The following is a 14,683-nucleotide window of genomic DNA, read 5'->3' on the forward strand; positions in this document are numbered from 1 at the left end:
AAAAAAAAAAAAAAAAAAAAAAAAAAGAATAGATGGCGCTGAGAAAATGGCAGATGCTTGGAGGCATCTTACTTCTTTTGAGTAAGAAGTAGTCGGTCTTAATGACCCCCTTCAGGAACACTGCAGTTAGCTAAACGCGCTCTGTACCATGCCTACTAGCCTTCAAAACCTGTGCATTATTTACCTGTGAAGCCAATAGCCATTCCTGTCTTTCATGTGAATTCAGATTTGGAGCTGTGATAAAAAAGAAGAAAAAAACCTAGATTTTCTGATTCGGTGAAATACTTTAAAAATAATCATGGCACAGCCTAAAAATATATTCTTATGTCTTAGAGACATAAAAAGCTGTACTTACATCTTACAGAAATAAACATTTTCGTATTAGTGAATATAGAATTTTTGAACTCAAGGAACACTTGGGGTAGGTAGTTAATAATGTTCTTTTTTTTTAAGTTTAGGAAAATGATCCTACTTATTTTAGACTCTTAGTATCAGTTGGGTTCTTTATGTAAACTTTTTAATGAATTTTCTGTTTTTGGCGGGCTTTTAAGCATCCTGGCATGTAGTGGTTTCTCAAATACATATTAAATTTTGTTAAAAGTGCTTTAAACTCTCAAACACTTTAAAAAAAAACATATTACTCAGGTGCTATGAAAAGATTTTAATCTTTGTTTTTTTATGAAACACCAAGCTGAAGTTGTCAAGTCTATGTGTTCACTTAACAAATATTTATTGCCTTTGGAGGGGCAATGAGCAAGGAGCAAAGGGGGAAAAAGGAAAACCAAACTAAGCTCTACTCTCTTATAGCTCAGTGTCAATGAATAAAACTGGGCTGTCTATCCAAGCAGGAGTTGACCTTTTATGAGGACTCAGCCTAAGAATGGCTTATGGTCTTGTTATCTAACTAAAGTTTCACCCTTCGAACATGGTATTGGAGATGCTTCCCGAGCTCCTTTCCTGTCTTTTGTCCTCCGCAGCCCTCTCGGTCTGGGGAAAGAACACCAAGCTAAGAGCTGGACAGCTGAGCTCTGGTTATTCTTCTGCCCTTCTTTCTAGGCTCTGTGATCTTGGCTAAATCTGTGAGCCTCAGTCCTTTCATCTTTCGAATGGGGATGTTAATTTTGCCCTGACACAGTCCAATGAGATAAGATACTGTTGATTCTCGTCACTTGCAGCTGTCACATTCTGTAAAGTCACCACGAACACTGAATTAGCTAATACTGCACCATGGCTCCTACGGGAAATGCAGGGTTAGGTTTCCTGTGAGCCTTTGGTCATCTTCATCAGCTATCAACACAAACCCTGGCTTTATGTGTGTTTCTGTTTAAAGACACCTCACTGAATGTATCTTGTTGATTCCTTGACATTAATTGGCCTCACAGACGCAGCATTATAACTCATGCCTGAACAAAGCTTGTCGAACACATGTATTTTTTTCCATGAGGCACATCAGACTCTTCTAATGCTTAGGAACACTGCACAGCATATCAGCACTATGCTCGAGGGCTGTTTTAAACAGTGAAATCACTAACAAAAAGGAAAAAAGTTAAATGTGGGGCTAAATAGACTGCAGAAAGGACGCTTGTTTACAGTATGGGAGCTGAAACAAGGCAGAGCACCAACTACTGCTAGGAACATGACACACACTTTTTGCCTGTGCATGTCTACACATGACCACGACAGTGCCACCAGTGTGGATTTGGGGGTTGCAAGTAAACTTTAGCAAGCAGGTGAATGCACAAATACAGAATCCGCAAGTGTGGCTCAACCATGTATGAATGCCCTTTGTAAATTCATAGAGCGCAATAGAAATCTCAGAGTCAGTTACAGAATAAAAGTGCTTTCGGAACGCAGGTATAATAACTTTGTGTAAAGTTGATATGATCGGTGTCACGTTAATCAGGTAATAAGTGTATTATTTGAAAGTGACCACAAGTTCTTAGCTCAGTAAAGCTACAAAGACAACTCCTGCTGTGAACTCTGGCTCCTCAGGGCTCACATTTAATACACAGTAGCAGGGAGAAGCACTGTGACTTGTTGCTTTGCACTTAGCGGTTAAGGTGGCGTTGTGACCTCATTAAAGGCGCGGAGGGGCATTCCCTATGTTTTACCAAAATATTATGTTTCTAAATATGTGACATTCATATGGAAACATTTTGATCTTAACTAGCGGTGTAAGTGCTGTTCTTGGGCTTTTGGTACCATTTTATGTTGCAGACCAAGTACAAATTGACATTTTCAAGCTGGCTTTGGTTAACTCCTTAACGTTGGAAATTGGAACTTTCCAATGTAATAACCTGCTGTATTAATATGTTATGCTGTTGACAGAAGTACAAATGGAAAACACACACATACCTACCGAAATTTCCTTGTAGAACAAAATGGAAATGACTTGGGTGGCCTAAACCTTATCAGGTAGACCTCGTATTGGGAGTTATTCTCCTATTTGAGATAAAATGCTAGAGTCTGGAATATCCTTTTTAGTAAATTCGGTTTATGAGTATCTCTGTTGTTTGAAATAGCCTGATTTCCACTGCTTAAAAAGCAGGCTACTCACCGGATCGTCTCCTCTGGCCTGTATCAGTGTCACTGTAGCCACTCGGCAGCAGAGTCTGTCAGAAACTCCAATTAACCATGTAAATGTATTTCATAGCATCACATCTCACTTTGTCAGAACCCCTGCTGCCTTTCTATCATTAACATAAATGCAGGTGCAAACAGCATTTATGTACTTTGATAGGAAGCAGTTGGAGACATCTCACCGTGGGACCCAACATTTTCAGATTGTATACATCTGTTCAGATAATGTATGCGGCCCCAGCAACATGAACACAAGGATGGGAGCATCTGCCCCCAAGACCATTTGCCATATAGCAGGTGCTTACATCTTTATTTATGCAGATAGTTGGTGTGATAAGCTGAGTGGGGATAAAGGAAAGAATTTCGACAGCGGTATTTAGATGTTATGCAAGCCAGAAGTACAGGCTAGGCATTTTATGTTTGTAAAAGTCTACTACTAATAGGAATGGAAATTTGTAAGTCTAGTCATGCTTTGAATGAACATCTTGTCTTTAAATTAATTGGCACCGAAACCCTAAAAACATTTACAGAAATTCCAATGTCCAACTTATATTAGAAACAGCAAGTTATTATTTTGGTTTTGATAAAGTAACTTTAAATGATTTTGAATGCATTTTGCTAAAAGTTCTGAAAGGAAAACAGTGCTCTGTTTTTTTCAAAAATTCTAATACTACTAAGAGAATCTTGTGATGATATTTCTTAAAATTGGAGAAAAAATGCAAATGTCATTAGTTTAAATATGTTATAAGATGTTCCATGAATATAAATTGAGTAAAATAAATTTCAAAGCATTAACATTTATAATATTTTTGTCAAAAAAATTTTTTATTTAAGCTGTATTCTAACATTTCCAACTAGTGATATTTAATTATAATTTATATTTTTATTAGGATAAATTACCTTTAAACACTTCATTTTCACAACTCTGTCTCATGGATCTGCCGTATTATATTCTCACGAGGGAAAAGCGTGAAGGAAACAAAAACTTATCACCCAAAAGCAAGACATTTCCAGATTTTATTTTCTATTCTCATTCACATACACACACAAAAAATCAGAATCTTGAAAGAGCTTGAACTAGGTTTCATGTAGTCGGCAGTTCTCAAACATTTTAGTTTCAGGCCCCTTTACGCTCTTAAAAACTATTGAGGACTCAAAGAATATTTTTTTATGTCAGTAGTGTCAAATGGGATTTACCATATTTGAGATTATAAACTGAAAAAATATGTGTTTGTGAATTCATTTTAAAATAACAGTAATCTCACTACAGCTTAACATAAATAACATATTTTGTGTAATTGGCTATATTTTCCAAAGCAAAAAAATTCGTGAGAAGACTAGCATTGATTTATGTTTTTTGCAAATCTTTAAAGTCTGGCTTCACTGAAAATGGTAGGAGTCTCCTATCTGGTCCTGCATTCAGTATGTTGTGCTATATTGTTTATGTTGAAGTATTTGAAGAAAATCCAGCTTTACAGTCACTGGAAAGGGAGGGAGTATTTTAATAGCCTTTTCAGATAATTGTGGATAATTTTCTTTGCTACTACATCAAAATGTGTCAGATAACTATACCTGACTTTAAACGAGTCAGGTAGCAGCTTAAAGTTTAGTTGTAATGTGAAATTTGAAACCGTGTCAGTGTACTTCTTGTATTCTGTTACATTCAGGTCCATCGTGCAATGTGTATTAGAAAACAGTGCACTGAGTTACGCAGATCTTCTATATATGTCATTTTATACAGTATTTTAAAAATCATATTTGTTAAAATAACCAGCAGTCTTACCTGAAAAATCACTAAGTCTAGGGAAGCTTCAATATCCTGATGATGGATTCAAATTTTCCAACATTCTAATGCTGCTCGAAAGAATGATTTTTATCATTGGCCATGGGTACTGCCAGATGTTTCTTCTTGTAATGACAAGGCTCGTTCATTCATGTCTGAGAAAATGTCTGCGAGGTACCCAGGTCTGAATATGTTCTCTCAACATATGTCTGTCAGATGTCCTTTCAAGTCAAGATGGTTATTCCATGAAGAGCAGCTAGTCCAGCTTCAGACCATCACATGAGCACCGTTCCTCGTGGCCACCGTCATGCCTCAATGAGCAGCGGAAGTGCTCTGGGGGGGATGAACCGTGTCATCGTACAGAATTTTTAAAAGGCCCGTAAGGATCAAGGTTTAAGAAAACTGAAATTTTATCCTGCGTTTTTGTTCTGCTGAGGGAGTGTGGTGGCAAAGGATGTGGCTGCTTGGACAGTTTGCTGTCCCTGCCTGAGTTCACTTTTATCCAGTTACGTCCTTTGCTCCATCAATGCAACATGTGCAGAGGCCGACAGGGTAGAAAAGGCAAGTGACATCTTATTACGAGTATGAAAAGAGAGTGTGAGGACCCTCCCCAGGTTGGCAGACCATACTTTGAGAAACCGTGCTCTAGTCTACTCCTCCCTTGGTAAAAAGAGAAACTTAAGGCCAGGAAAGATGATCTCGCGCAGGCTCACTCCAGTAGTAAGTGAAAGAACCAAAGCCAGGCCTCTGTTCTCTTTCTTGCATGTAATGCAACTCGTCTTGTTTACCCTGAGGAGCTTCCCCCTCACCACCCAAAAAAGGAAAATTCTCAGATGCTCTGTCAAGGTGACTAAAGGGGCAGGACTTACCACGTGAGGAATTGAGAAATTCTTTCAGCATTTTCAGACTTCTTCATTCAGTCCTAATGTTCTTCATTGACCTCAGTTTTAGAAGCAAGTGCAATAGGATTTGAAAAACATCTGGGAAATTTATATTATAACTGAAATTATAAAAGACCTTAGTAATGATTTTTTTCCTTTCATTTTTGCTCATCATAAAAAACCTCTTTAAGTCGGTACCTAAAAGTGTTATTAAATTGATTGTGTAATTGATGCTTTAAAAAAGTTACATTTTGACATAGGCCTAGAGGGTTTGTTCATCAGAAGCTCTGTGAAAGGACACCGTGGAGTTTGGGATTAAAATATACACACGACTATATATAAAACCAACAAGTACCTACTGTATAGCACAGGGAACTCTACTCAATAACCTATAACAACCTATAACAGAAAAGAATCTAAAAGAGAATAGATATACATGTATACATATAACTGAATCACTTTGCTGTACACCTGAAACTAATACAACATTGTAAATAAACTGTATTTCAATAAAAAAATTTAAAAAAAAAAGAAGAGGAAGGCCACCACGGAAGAAGCCTGGCTTTTAAGCACTAGGGCACTGTGAAGGGACTCCCTCTGTGTTAATTTCCTTAAAATCTTAAACTTCCTGTAAGTCTCCAGTAGCCATGCTGTAGACTCCTGTTAGGAAAAGGAAGCGTGCGCTCTCTCCTGAGGGTTACACTCTGATTGGAAAAGGTTAGTCAAAAGGATCTTCATTTTCCCAGCGTCGAGATGGTTGGTGTGGCACTCACAGCCACTGGAGGAGACCGACAATATAAACAGAGTCATCGCCAAACCCCTTCCTTAAGTTCAGTGTGTTGGAACGGAAGGAGAGCAGCTTTGGGGCCAGAGTGGGTTCACACCCATCTCTCACCTACCAGCTTGTGACCTCGCCAGGAAGTTTCAGTTCCTGCATCCGTGGCCCAGAGATGTTACTATCAAGAGCGGGTGGAGGATGAAGTGAGATCATAGCTTAAGCACCGAATCTGACTCTTGACGGAGGGACATTTTAGTCCTTCACAAGGGGGTTTAAGGGTTTAGGATGAGGAAAGATAGAGTTAATAAGTAGAAACGGGGAGCATATACTCTACCTATGGTAAATTTTCTCACAAAGAAAAGAAAGGAGGTAGGGCAGTAGCTTGAAGAGGAGAGAAGGCCCAAGGATTATTTATGGTTGTTGGGTTTGTTTGTATAGTTTCTTGTCCAGCAAAAGCACAGGAGAAAGCAAGACAATACAGCTGAGAGCTATCAGGTCACTCATTTAGTGAATAACGTATTGCCTGATGGCCACGTACCAGACAGGGACTAGGGACCGAGGTCCTGGCAGTGAACAAAGCCAGCCCCTGCTTCCTTGGAGCTTACATTCTAGTGGGAGGAGACAGGTGATATAATGTCATTATAAACATAAGTGCTGTGAAGGACAATTAAAGAAAACAGTTGAGCGCCTGGGGTGGAGCACGGCCTTCAGGTGGGATGGTCGGGAAGGCCTCCTGAAGGTCCAGGGCTCGCTGATGGTGTAGGAGCCCAGAGGCAGCGGAGGGGCCTGGAGACAAGTGTGGGCGCAGCAGGTGTTGGGAACACCCCATTTCCTGATTCTGAGATACACATCTTCTTACCTTTTCGTGTTTTAGGACTCGGGGCATATGGTGTATATTTAGAGCAATAGGGCCTCGCCCTCCTGACCCCCACCCCAGGAAAAAGTAACCATATTTGTGTTGTATAATTAAAGAGGAGAGTTTAGAAGTAGGAAGCAGGGGCAGTGACCTCTCTCTTCCGCACGAAGTGTCAGTCACTTGAAGCTGCTAAAACAAAGTACCACGGACCGAGTGGCTTCCAGACAACAGAAATTTATTTCTCAAGTTAAGAGGCTGAAAGTCCAAGATCAGGCGCCAGCGTGCTCAGGTTCTGGTGAGAGCCCTCTTCTGGGCGGCAGGCTGCCATCTTCTCAGTGTACGCTCCTGTAGCAGAGAGAGAGGAAGAGAAGTCTCTGGGGTCCCTCTTATAAGGGCACCAATCCCACTCATGAGGGCTCCACCCTCGTGACCTGATTAACTCCTAATACCACGACACTGGAGGTTAGCATTTCAATATGTGAATTTGGGGGTGGGGAGGGAAGGCACAAATACTCAGTTCATTGCAAGGTCAATGCCAAAAATCACTGACAAGAGAGAGAGCCATGGGGGAAGGGTAGGGTGGGGCAGAGGGGTGGGGCCTCAGACAAGCGGTGGGAGAAACCTGGGCTGGTCCCAGTGAGGGACTGAAGGGAGTCTGCTAGGACAAGAAACTGACTGTGGAATCAGTCTGCAGTCTCAGACTGGAAACCTGACATTTATGATGTTGTCCAGTGTTCAGAGTGGTTGGATTTCTCCAGCACCGGGCAGCAGGCAGTGGGAGTGGAAAGCATGGGGGAAGTAGGGGAACCAGGCGGGGTAAGCACTGTGGAAAGACGCACGGCATGCCGGGAGTATCCAGGGATGATCAGGCAGGAAGCCAACTCCAGGACCAGGAGTATTTACCTAAGTACACATACCTATGTACGTGCAGAGCCTCGGGGAAAAGAGAACGCAGGTGGACTGTGTCATCACTCCATCCCCTTGGAGAAAATGGGGAGTTAACGCTTACATGTTCCTAACCTGTGGACGAGAGTGAATGTTTCCTTCAGCCAGGTCTGTAGTTGTCATCCAAAGAACAATAAAGATACTGATGGAGGAGAAGCCGGGCAGAATTCAAAAGGAAAGGAGTCCAGATTGGTCCCACAGCTTTCACACTCCGAGGCCGTCGTGGTTTTGTACCTCAGAATCTGTACAGTATGTGGGGGTTAGCTCACGGAGGTCCGGACTGGTCAGCCCCATGGGAATAACTCCCACAAGCCTGGGGCCTTGGTGCCAGCAGTGCCTGGTCCTTCCTTTTCTTTCTCTTTATTTTCTTCCAAGTGTCAGTATCATAGGTGGTCTCCCTGTGTTAAGGTAAGATGTACCTTGATTGAAGAAGTGAGGAACAGTAAAGATTCAGCAAGCAGGAGTTTTAGGGAATAATTATCCACGTAACAAAGAAACACGTGGTGCTGTACATTTGTACTTACAAATCATGAACTGTTTGACATAAAAGCTGAGGTACAGAAAGACCTCCAGAAAAAAACAAAAATGTCCTAAATCAGTGTGAGTTGTGAAGATAAAATATCTGTACAACTCTACCATAAAGCAGTGGAACCATTATTTCATTTTTTAAAATGCAGTTTGCGCATTCTTTAAAGATGTCTGTTCTATATATATACAGCAAATCTACTTTTGAAATTATGGTATAAAAATAAGAATATCTTTGTGATTCCAGTCCCTTGCTTTTAACTATCCTGCTGTTGAAACATTGTGATCTTTACCACTCTAGTTTCATAATCATGGTATTTTGACCAAAAGCAAGAACTTTCTGCACTGTCCTAGTTTAGTCGTTCCAGCTGACTGCGTGTTCTGATGTTGAAACCTTGTCTTTCCGTTCATCCCACTAAGGAAAGGTTTTCTTCACCAACTGTCATCCCAGATGTGTAACTATTCCAACTGATATTGAAATATAAGGTGTAAACAGAAGGGGTCCATTTTTAACTCGGTGGTGGAAGATTTCTTGCCCTGAGACGTTTATGTAGCTCACTAAAGCCCTTTTGCAGGAGGTGTTTCCCTGCTCCCCAGTCCTGTTGAGAAACAGCTGACTCAGAAGAAGTCGGCATCTCCTGGAAAGACAGCGCGCACAGGTATTTGTTCTATGGGAGTTAGAGTGTCGAACGAAGTGATTTGCTGCTTTCACCTTGATGCGGTCCAGTTAGCAAGGCCTTCTGGGTTTCAGCTGTGTGACTCACCTGAACGTTCACAATGCTAGCAATATTAACAGCAAAAAGGATAACGGGAGGACGGGCTTAACAAAGCATCCCTCTGGCTTGCTTTGCGTTCCTCATAGATCGTTAGCTCTTAGTCAGATTCTGGCGCTACTCAGTCATTCTTAGATTTGGGTAAAGATACCAAGTTGACTGCTGTGTAATAGTGAATAAAATCTTGCTCACATTACAGGGTTTTTTGGGGTTTTGTTTTGTTTTTTTTTTGCCAAAACGATAAATAACTTCATCTTTCTCGATGCATTAAAAATAAGAATATATCATAGTTTTCAACTGTTTTTCATCAGAAGCACTTGAAATTAAAAATAGTTCCTCCCAGAAATGAGGACTGATACAGGGGGCTTAATTAAAATGAAGGAGAAATTCACTGAAATTGAGCATTATTAAAATGTATTTTAAATGTAGTGCTCTTTAAATTTTCATTTGGGACATTAATTATATGACCCAAAAAGAATAATTAGCTACTAGAATTGAACAAAAACCACATTGTGTAATTTTTTTTCTTTTATTGCCGTTAATGTTTAGGTAACTGGCTTTTAAATTTGTTCATAAAGAGTGCTTGTTTCCCCATGCTTCGTGACATATTCACATATCTAATTTGTTCAATTTTATGGGCTACAGACCCTCTTTGGATGCTAGACTTTTCTTTCTATAAACAAGCTATCTTAAACTTACTTCTTAATGATCCCCCACCACCACCGCAGCATACTGAAATCTACAAGTGCTGTCAAAGTTCTGGTTGCCCTGACCCACCCTCTGAGAGTCCCCATATTTTCTCTTCCGAATTGAGAAACCCCGTGGCCATTGCTCTCACCGTCCTCCTGAGATGTGGCCAGAGTCGCTAGTCCCACTCTAGAGCCCGTCCCTCCCAGGACCCCTGAGACCTGGGCTTACCCCCATCCCCTGAAGGGCCACCAGGGGAGTTTTGTCCCCTGCTAAGCTGGAGAACAACAGCAGTTAGCATCAATGCTCAGTATAAACAAAAGAGGAGAGGGTGTCCCCAGAAAACAGCCCTTTACAATGCACGTATGTTCACTCCTATTCACTAGAACTGTTCATCTGCTTAGCACTTTGTCAACTGGATGCAAAAATTGGGGGGCGGGGCAGGGGAAGAGAGCCTGATAGGCTGGATCAGATGTAATAAGTGAGCTGTCAGAGAGAAGTGCTTTACAGGTTTATGGGGAGCATCGTTCACAAGTAATAGTTATTTCTTCCCGCTTTCCTTGATTTACCTCTTAAAAAAGAAATACCCGTTTAAGGGTTCAGTGCTGCTGCCGTATGATTCACGGTCAAGATTTGTGCGTTTTTTCCTCCCACCAAAAATAAATGTCAGGAGCTTCGTACTTCTTGGCAAGAGAAGGTAGGAAACTGCTGAGAATCTAACATGTGGTAAGCACTACCCTGGCACGTTTAATGCATACTTTCTTCATTTAATCCTGACAGCGACCAGATACTATTATGCCCATTTCATAAAGGGGAACATTCAGGCTGAGTGACTCTCCCAAACCACGAGACAGAGACAGGAGTTGAACCCACATCTGTCTGAACCCCCAAACCCGTGATCTTACCACTAGAGACTGTGATGGTGACTGTCACCATGCGTAATAGCTTCCAGGCAGCAGGTAGACCTGGGAAGAGCCTTTGGAGTCACGCGGGCCAAGGCTTGAGTTCCAGCCTGTTACCCGCTGGCTGCAAAATCTTCATCTGTAAAATGCACATAACAGTAACTCCTGACCCAGCGCGTCGTGGGGATTAAAGGACATAACGCGCGCGAAGTATTTTGCACAGCACCTGACACGTAAATTGGGAACATGCTCGCTTCCTTTGTACAGTGTCAGATTTCCTGAACTTGGGCTCCTAGTAGAATGACTCTAGGCGTGCTGAGTGCTGAAGATGTGTGGACTGGAGTGATGATTGGCTTCCCGAGTCCTTGGACACAAAGCACCCGTGTGCCTGTGTTGCCAGCGCGCTTTACGGTACCATCTCTCCCGCCAGCACTCAGTACAGCCCTGTAGATGGCGCCGCAGAGCCGGGACATGCGGGGGAACGGGTGGGCGATGGCTCCACGTGTTTGTAGGTTTTTCAACAGAATTAAGTTGAGCTGCCTTGTGTTCTGAGACGTTTCTTTCATCTCAGATTTCTCCGGGGTTTTACCATGCTTGTTCTAACCAGAGACCATCCTGGGAAACAGTTTGAACCCCAACTGGAACTTATTATTGGAAAGCCAAGTGGGAGGGAGGACAGGGATGCCAACCAATAAAATTGAAGATAGGGTTTTTCAGTTCAATAACGTTAAAACCTAAACAAGTCCTAAAAGTTTTGGCTTTTTCGTGGCCAAGACTTGGCAACACTTTCGCTCTGAGCCTGGAGCCAGGGACTGCGTCAAGAGCGGGGGGCCCCCTCTCTCCACCTCCGCTCCGGCTTAGCCGCGGGCCCTCGGGTCCCCGCAGGTGGAATGAGGGGCAGACGTGCCCGAACCAGCCAAGGGTCGGGTGGGAAGAACTCTGTTCAGAAGCAGCGCTGCGGGCCTCGGTTCATGCCGGTGGGAATCAGGAAGTGAGCTGCTTGCGGCTCTTGGACAGTCACCCGCCCCGTGTTCCTGTCTCTTAACACGGTGTGCGGGGCCACGTTGTGGCACAGTTAGAGGGGGCTGGCTCAGATGCGGGCGCGCGGTGCCACTGGGCCCTCGGCTTCCATCCGCCGCCTGGCAGGGCAGCTGACACGCACCAGCCCCGGGCTCTGGAGGAGATGGAGGGGGACGCACACGGTGCTTTCTCCGGACAGATACCTGGCCGCCTTTCTGGGTTTGTCAGAACCCTGTGGATAGGAAGTGGGAAACTCAGCTTTGAATATCTGCTTTTACCTTCAGGTGACTATTACCTTTTCATCAGTTCTCTAATAAGTGGGCTGTTGGAAAGAATCATTTGATGGTAATTGAAGTTTGGAGATATGACAAGCCATTGCTATTTCAAATTTTTTTCTTCTCCTTAAAATCCAGAGATAAAAATTATATTTTGGAGCTAATTAGGGCAATTTTGTAAAGAATTTTCTCCCTTTTGAGGGGAGGATGAAGGAGAGGAAGGAAGGTCACTGCTTTGCATTGGAATGGGACGGACCTGGGTTGTGTGGATTTTGGCATGTAATTAACTTCCTCAAGCCTCTTTTTGCCTCATCTGTAAAAGGGGACAATAATGTTTATTTGCAGAGTTTGCATAAGGATTCAATTAAAAGACCAGCATAGATTCTAGACCATAATAAGGACTCATTGCCTCCTCGTTTTCCTTTAATCCACAGTTAGATCAAATTCTCACCAACTGTAAATGTCACTCTTCAAAATAATTGTTCAATATGCTTAACATATTAAAAACAGTCCACATTTAAAATCCTAATACTATTTGCATCGTAGAACTGTGCAAAAATTAATTTTACTGAGTGAGGCTTTTATGTTTTCAGTTTAGAAAAGTCCATGTTTAGTGCCTGAGAGTCCTGTGGGTCTAACTGTGTTATGGGTAATTCCGCAGGATTTCCAGAAATGATGAATGTCAGTAGAAATTTCGACTTACCATTTAGTGCACAGTTCTGTGAAATCTGTAAGTCAGTAGGTGACAGGTGACGGGGTTTAGATCACACCATCTGGGACAGGCCTTGTAAATGTGTCGTGGAGTAAACCACTGTTGCAACTACATGGCCAAGAAAGCCTTCCCACAATCAGACAGCTCAGTGTTTTAAAAAACTTAATGGCATTTGCAGTTTCTCTAAACACTCCTATTGATCAAACCTCTTTAAAAAGAAAAAGAAAAGAAAACCCCTGTAGTTATTGTAGCATAACTGACCTCTATTGCAGACGGCCCTGCTTTATTTTAAAGAGCCAGTGTTGGGAGGAACAGTTCTCAGGACTGCGGTTGTCCTTCGGGGATGAGCTCTCATGCTTCTCAGGGCTGAACCTTGGGGGGTAGTGATGAACTGCCTGTCAGACGATTCGATTACTTCCCTTATCATTAGCAATTCTTATCATTAAGTAGGCAAGGAAAGTAAAAACCCGAGATGCTCTCAAGGTGTCATCTGGACACAGTCATTTACGTACGGACGCACACTTACCCATCACAGATATCCCCACGGATAACCTTTTGCAAAACGGATCCAAAAGGGAAACTTTCGTTTTCCTTTTATTCATTCAAAAAATATTTGTAAGTACCTCCTGTGTGCCAGGCCCCGAGAGCATTCAGTGGGAGACACACATGCATCCCACCCCGACCTGTACTTCCCCCGGTGGCTCCACCCCGAAGGCCACACTAAGGCCAGTTTCCTTAGTTTCCTTAGAGAGAGATTCTGTGTGTATACAGGAGTAGATCTGTGTGTGTTTCTCACTGCTTTTTTTTTTAAATCCAAGTGATAGCATATGGTAAACCTCACATCTTGGAGAGTGTTCCATGTCAGTCTAACTCATTCTTCTTTTCCACTGTGGCACAGTATTCCGTTGTATGGTTGGATGAGTATTGTATTAGTACCCTGTTGCTGGACGTTTTAGTAATTCCTAGGGGTTCTTCTTTCCTTCTATTTTTGTGGCCTCGCCGTCTTTCTCCTGCCTTGCTTTTCTTCTGATGCATCGTTTCATTCCCTATCACTGCATCATTAATGATTCTGGGAGGTGGGACTCAGCACCACCTTCGTGAAGACCCCACCCTTGTATGTAATCCCCAACAGATCCGGGCAGGCATGAGCAAGTTAGCTTACTGTGCAAGGCCTTGTCTTTTCACCCCACAGACTTCTCGTGACTAGCTTGTGGTTAGTGATCATGAAGCCAGTTGATACGCTCTTCTACGCCAGCACCCACTTCTTTGAATTGCAGGGAACTGAAGGATGACTCTGTGCGGCGGGCCCTGTACTTCTCACCCAGGGCCCTGTGGTCTCAGGCCACCAGGCTGCTCACTGATCAGTGTTCTCTGTTGCCGGGACAGCTGGTTACCCTAAAGAGTTTCCTGTGCTCCTGGACCACGGTCGGCCTCCTTTTCTTTTGACTGCCATTGCTCTTTGTGTGTGATTTTATTTCCACTGTAATGGACGAACTCTTGAAGATCAGTTGAAGCACATCCACTTTTTTTTTTTTTTGCGGTACGCGGGCCTCTCACTGCTGTGGCCTCTCCCGTTGCGGAGCACAGGCTCTGGATGTGCAGGCTCAGCGGCCATGGCTCACGGGCCCAGCCGCTCCGCGTCATGTGGGATCTTCCCGGACCGGGGCACGAACCCGTGTCCCCTGCATCGGCCACCAAGGAAGGCCGAAGCACATCCACTTTACATGTATCGTAATTAGCTCCCTCTCTCGCCTTTGGAATGGCTCAATAAAGATAGTTGGTTTCATTGCTGGAAACCTTTAACTGTCAGAAGGTTGCTTCCTTACACTTGGTCATAAAACCTAGGAAGCCCCTTCCCAGTGGAAGTCTTTGGGGACCTTGACGTGACCTTGACCACCGCTTGTTGCTTCAGCTGCATCTTCTCTTCTTTGTTATTTCTGCTCCTCATTGTGCTGGCGTCGCCATT

General features: G+C 43.0%; 1 protein-coding gene across 50 annotated transcripts in view; it reads left to right on the top strand.

The window, feature by feature from the left end:
• ZNF438 (zinc finger protein 438) overlaps nt 1-14,683 on the top strand; it is a 275,885-nt gene that overhangs the window by 149,271 nt on the left and 111,931 nt on the right. For 42 of the 50 annotated variants that reach the window (XR_003436090.1, XR_003436085.1, XR_003436093.1 and 39 more), the window contains one exon: nt 8,924-9,007. The exons of the other annotated variants lie outside the window; for them this stretch is intronic. Coding sequence is in view for 16 of the 42 variants with exons in the window: in XM_027122080.1 (XP_026977881.1) it covers nt 8,924-9,007 (84 nt within the window). In the remaining 26 variants the exon portion in view is untranslated. The remainder of the gene's footprint in view (nt 1-8,923; nt 9,008-14,683) is intronic. 50 annotated transcript variants of the gene reach the window in all.

Source organism: Aethalodelphis obliquidens, unplaced genomic scaffold, assembly GCF_003676395.1.
Source record: "Aethalodelphis obliquidens isolate GAN/ISIS:26980383/991018 unplaced genomic scaffold, ASM367639v1 scaffold23, whole genome shotgun sequence".
Lineage (NCBI taxonomy): Eukaryota > Metazoa > Chordata > Mammalia > Artiodactyla > Delphinidae > Aethalodelphis > Aethalodelphis obliquidens.